The sequence below is a fragment of the Empidonax traillii genome, unplaced genomic scaffold (assembly GCF_003031625.1).
Source record: "Empidonax traillii isolate 1590-97213 ecotype Southwest subspecies unplaced genomic scaffold, ASM303162v1 scaffold644:size547830, whole genome shotgun sequence".
Lineage (NCBI taxonomy): Eukaryota > Metazoa > Chordata > Aves > Passeriformes > Tyrannidae > Empidonax > Empidonax traillii.
Window position 1 is genome coordinate 25,785 of NW_020955837.1, and position 6,041 is coordinate 31,825.

The following is a 6,041-nucleotide window of genomic DNA, read 5'->3' on the forward strand; positions in this document are numbered from 1 at the left end:
CTTCCTGGAAGAAGAATGCTTTGCTGAAGTTAAGAATTTCATCTGCAAGTTGTCCAGGCATCACTTCAACAAGTTCAAGAGAAAGGAACAGGATTATTCTGAAAACTATGTTTATTTCTGAAAACTCCTACAGGAAAACCAGATTCTCAATATCATTGTCAGATTTTTTCACAGAAGTCAAAACACTGGCCCTGTCTCTCAAGTTACTCAAAGATGATTGGAAATACTTCTAAGATACCTCACAGAATTCTCACTCAATCCTGGATATAAATCCTGAGTACAACTTGTGTAAGCAGAAATACCAGCACCTAAAGATCTGAAAAGTCAAATGCATCTTCTGGAATATCTCAATAGATATTGAAGGCTTTCCCCCTAGAGAAAGTAACGAAGAGATGAGATTATACTACAATACTAAAGTAAAGGGGGTCTGTTTCTGAGGGAAAGGCAATCACTATTTCCAGATTTTTTTCTCTTTAAGGAGAACAATATCTACCAAAGAAGAGGATCATGTCACTTGGATTGTGTCTGATCAAGAAAAGGAATGGGTGGTCAGCTCTAAACTCTTCAAGCTCAGAGGATTGTTGGATATCTCCTGTCACAACAGCTGAGCCAGTCTCCTCAGTGCCCTCCTCAGTGACTTCCATGTACGCCTCATGGATGGCTTCAGATATCTTCAGGTTCTCTGCTGAAGAGATGCCAGAGAGATTGGCTGAGGGGCTGAACAGGTCGGTCATACCCAGGGCTGTTAGGACAGATGTGAGGTTATATTTTTTCTCAATCTTCATGCGTGGGAGGTACACTTTCACCCTCTTCTTCTCCATCACACTGGGACTGGTCCACTTCATGAGTCTTTCATAGCTGATTTTGTTCTCAAGCTGTAAAGAAAGGTAGGGAATGAAATGTCTTATACAAAAGTTCAGTGGCCTTAACAAATGTGTTTATGCCATGTGTTAGGTTTTTTCACATTTACTTTGTGTACACAGTAGAACCAATACTTAATCTTAAATACATTTATTCATCCTGTATTCTTCCTCCTGACTACGGACTGTATTTCATCTGTCTTGAGGAATTTCCTCAAAACTTTGTAATCTGAAAATTTTTTTATCAGTTCAAGTATTTTTTTGTAAAAATACAGTTTTTGAAAACATCAAATCAAATTGGCCCTAAAGCAGTTCCTCTTGGAACATATTTTATTGATACCTTTCCTCAGTGTCATTCCTCTAGTGCTACATTTCTCATTTTTCTTTTAGTCACCTCTTGAAATGCTTTCCTCATCACTTCCATTCTTTATTTCCCCAAGGATAAACTTTTCTGCTTCAGTAAACCTTTGAAATCACTCAAAGTGATAAAAATCTGGCATTGTGTCAGTTTCTGATACGTGATGGTGACTGGGGCATATGGCAACATCCTCTTCTGCAGGACTACAGCAGCACTACACTGCCTTTCCTTCATCTTATAAAACTGAATTCAGGGCTCTCTCAGGTCTCTGCCTGGGCACCTGGTAGCTCCTGGGTGGCTTTTCTGCTCCCCTGCCAGCCCAGCATAGCTGGGACAACTGGGACATCAAGAAGACTGAAAACAGCCAAGCTCCACTTCTGCTTCCCCTGCCAGGGTCATACCTGCTCCAGGCCAGAGATGTCATCAGGCAACAGCACCAACAGGCTCAGCTCTCCACTGGCATATGGAAGCTCCAGGACCTTAATTTTGTCTGCAGCAACTCTTCCCACTTTGAAGGTACTGTTCTGACACATCATTTGCACAAGTCTGCTGTCTTGCTGCAAAAACAGAAATGTGAGATGATGTGACTGGGGACCAATTTTTTTTTTGGTCAGTAAAATATATAAGCCCTTTGAAAGGGACAGATTTTGATCTTCAAGTATGCTGCCTTGAAGAAGAGCTGTGTCTCCATTTACCTCTCTTGCCTACTTGTGTGCCCTGGAATCCTGGTCAGACACAGCTCTTGCAAACACCACTTGGTTTTAGGCCAAGCACTTGGCTTTAGGTCAGGCACCCAACTAAATCACCCAACCTGTGACAGCAATAGGTTGTATTTGTAACACCCAGACTGCTGGCTGTGTGAGCCAACAGCTGTCCTGGCCAGAAGCTGTGTCTGTGCCCTCCTACCTCTGTCACATTGAAGGGCACTTCCTGAGTGTCTTCTTCTCTAAACACGGTCTTCCATATCCCTTTGAAGTAAATGGCATTCACAAAGACCAGTGCAGTATCGAGATCAACAGAGTCTGGCATAATCAAATCTTGAATCCGTCCTTTAATAGAGACAGAGAAGGAAGGGAGTGGTAAGATACACCTTCTCTAGTATGCACCAGTCTCTGCAATGTAGGGGTGAGGGTGAGGGGTCCTGCTTTGTGGGGTTTTGTTTTCATAGCAATAAGCAATCTGCTCTTGCTTGACCTACTTTTTCTAGACATTATGAGGAGAGGAAGACAGGGATATAGTTTATGGTAGGTGGGAGAAAATACCTGCTACCCATTTTTCAGTCCTTACCATTTGTCTCTTTCTCCACCCAGGAGTTAATGAGCTGTCTTGTTTCCTCTGCAGCTGTTTTGAAGTTAACTTCTTCCAGCTCTGCTTTGTAGAATTTCTTTGCACACTTCAAGTATTCCTATAAGCAGAAAGATTGCAGTTGTCAGACTCATGACAACTTGGAATTATATGACTGTGTAAAGCAAGACTGTGACATAAAGCAGAATGGTTAAAAGGACGTTGAATGTTTACTCCTGTGTTTGAACATTTTAGTCATTGAACATGTCAGACACTGAACAGTCAACAGCTGTCTTCCTGTAACTGAAATCCTAAAGCTGTACAACAAAGACTGCTTCACATATATAGGTCTGGTGCTTTTTGATGAGATAGGGCCTTAAGCCACAACTTTGAAATAATTTCTTTATTTTACCAAACCACTCTCACTTTAACAAACATTTTCAAGGAAAGACAATGTTTGTCTCCTCTTTTTGTCTTTTTATTTTCAATACTATGTTCTTACATTTTTAGATTTCAAAATTAAAACTTCCTTTCACTGGGAAGATTTGATATTTGGCATTGAAAAAAATCCAAATTTGACAATTTTAGTCTTCATTATTTCAAGTCATAAAATGTATTTAATTCCCCTTAAAAGTTACATTTTTCATTGAAAGCCCCTTTTCTAGCAAACAAACAGCAATCTTGACCAGTCTCTGTGACTTGTAACATGGGCTTATTTTATGCCATTATACCTTTGCTTGACCGCCAGCTAACAGCCACCTAAAAGCCACAGAAAGGTCCAAACTCCTTCTGTGCCAGTTCCTCTCATGACTCACAACCACATCTTCAGTGACAGACAACAGGCTATTGTTGGTGGTGCATCTCTAGGGTAGAGCCACAGGGGCTTTTACAGGAAATCTCATGGAAGTCAGTACATGATGTTACTCACCTCAAGAACAGGGTATGTTTTGTCAATATAGATTCTGTCAGCAATCCTGAGTGAGTACGTAGCATTTTGCCTGGTGATGTCTGAGAGAAGATCCTTCAGTGTACTGTGGATTTGTTCAGAAGGGCCACACTGAGGTGATGACATGAAAATAAGACAGATTGCATAAGGAAGTAAGATCCTGAAATATCATCCCTATCAGTTAAGAGTCATGCTACAGCCCCACAAACATAGGGCTATCACCTTTGGCAAGTTCATCCTTGTCAAGACAAGACCCCTGAAATGTGCTTTTTATAAGATACCATTGTGTTCCTGAGACTTCTGGGCTCTTCTCTGCCCAGCATCTTCCTGTCCTGCTTTGGAGTCTCTCAACTACAAATCTAACTGCTGTACCCTGGCTCCAGGTGATGAGTCCCTTTCACATGCCATCCTCCAGCAGCACTTGCCCAGCAAGGCCCTCTGGTGCCCAAAGCATTGTACCCCATGTTCTGATGAAAGATGAGCAACCTGCTGTCCTTTTCCATTTGTTAAAAAACAGGTGAATCACACCCTTCTTCCCTCTCTCGACATACCCCCTTGGTCTGAGGACATTACCAGAGTTTTTGTCAGGGTCTGAAACTGCCAGAAGGAGAGGCAGAACAGTTCTAGTTTTGTTCCAAGGAGAAAATAAGACAGAAAGAAAGATTAAATAATTTCTCTACCTGGGAGTCTCTATCTCCTGTAACATTATCAAAGTGAAGAACCTGCAAGAGAAAACACCAGTAGTAGAAATTGCAAGCATGACCAAAACTAATGTGACTTTGAGATTCACACAGGATGCTTGAGGTAAAACTGTTGGCTCAGAAAAAAAAGGTGCTAATTGAGAACACAGATTAACCAAAAATTTACAAGTGAACTTACAACTGGTCTATGCCCCCTGTGGTCTTCTTGGAAACTATAAATACCACTCTTTGCTTAGATGGTATTTTTTATAGTTAATATCTACAAATTAATTGAGTTACAAATTCTATATTGCTAATAATATTCTGTCTTCCTCTCTTCTTGAGATATATCATTTTTATATATTAAGGAAATCTGATTACATTATCTGAAAGTTGTGAGAATGTAGAAAAAGAATCATATAATAAAATTTACTGACTGGTAATCTATTTTGCTATTGTCCTTGAGATATTTTCTTTTAATGTTAAAGCCAACTTCTTGTTATAGTGAAAATATATATTTTTTTTATTATTTTCTCTATATAACTCTTGATTCATTTCTCCATTTTGTGACTTTGGCTTCTTGGAGTAAAAGTGCATTAAGTAACTTACCTTCTCCATCTGAGACTGAGTGTTACCTCTTGCTCCCAGATACACCATGGACAGGGTTGAAATCAAACTCAGGGAGGAAAAGATGATGTTGTCATTGGCATGGTGAACTGTCAGCTCTTTGAATACATCAAAACAAAATTCTGCATTTGCTGCACTGATGGAGCCCATTGTGAAACCTGGATTGTTTGAAGCAAACAGAAAGAATCTGACTTATTATGATGGAATGTGTTAATTTTAGTGCAATAAAGTCTGTATACCTGAACCCCATAACTTCATGCACAGGGTATTTTTCAGCAAGCAGAATCCAGTGGCGAGGATTTAAAAGGCAGATATGCTTTTGGATTCATGAGCAATCAAAATGCTGGACATCTTGCCAGCAATGCATAGGCTGGTGATTCCTGTATTTGAAACTTAAGTTGTCTTTCTCTGTACATGTACACAATATTGCTAAAAATCTTGCAAAGAGTATTAGCTACCTTGAAGGAGGCTTCTTGACAGTAATTTCTCACATATAAGTTTTTTCTCAAAATCTTGATTTTTTTGAGACTCCAAACCAGGTTCTTCACTATAGCTTTTAATATCACTTTTATGATTAGTGATCTTAAAAGGGGAGCAGTCCCCTGTTATCCAAACTACAGTTACTTCCAGAATACAATATGCTGAAGCAATAGCATGAGTTTTACTAGATTCATTGTAATTTCAGCCCAGCGTAAATGGAAGCTAGGTTCTTACACCACCTGCTTTATCAGAGGTCTCAAATATTAACAACATTACCTTCTTTTTTTAAAGTAAAATAATGAAGGAACAGTAATGAAGACTACAAATGATTTAATAAATTAATCCAGTTTATGATAAACATCTATGACTAATACATTCCTTTCATTATTGACTCTATAATATCTCACTCCATTTTAAAAAAGTGTTCTTTAATTTTATTGGCACTTTTTAAATAAAATCCACCTTTTAATAAAACAGTGCTTGTTTATCCTCATGTTTAATTTGCAAAGATCTTCACATATGCAATATTTAATTTTTTTCCTGCCCTTTTTCTAATATTCTGTAAAATTTTCCCTGTAGTTTCAGCATCTAGCATTTCGCCCAGCCCCAAAAGGAAGGATTTCTTAGTAAAGAAGACAACACACTGTAGAAAATACAATACTGTAAAGTCTAATGCAACAGTATAGTGTTTATATCACTTGTGAGCTCCAGAGGATCTTCAAGCAATTTGTTTCCCTCTGTGGCTGCTAGAAAACAAAATACAGGGTATTCTGCCAAATGTACCACAATCCCTATGGAATCAACAC

General features: G+C 39.0%; 1 protein-coding gene across 1 annotated transcript; it reads right to left on the reverse strand.

The window, feature by feature from the left end:
• Nucleotides 1–205: 205 nt before the first annotated feature.
• On the reverse strand, nucleotides 206–4,973 carry LOC114065307 (ovalbumin-related protein Y-like). The gene is made up of 7 exons (XM_027899111.1): nucleotides 4,738–4,973; nucleotides 4,129–4,170; nucleotides 3,431–3,559; nucleotides 2,506–2,623; nucleotides 2,125–2,267; nucleotides 1,620–1,775; nucleotides 206–875 (listed from the first exon to the last, which is right to left on the reverse strand). Exons 1-7 carry the CDS (start codon nucleotides 4,903–4,905, stop codon nucleotides 474–476), a joined length of 1,158 nt encoding a protein of 385 aa, XP_027754912.1. The 5' UTR covers nucleotides 4,906–4,973; the 3' UTR covers nucleotides 206–473.
• Nucleotides 4,974–6,041: the final 1,068 nt, after the last annotated feature.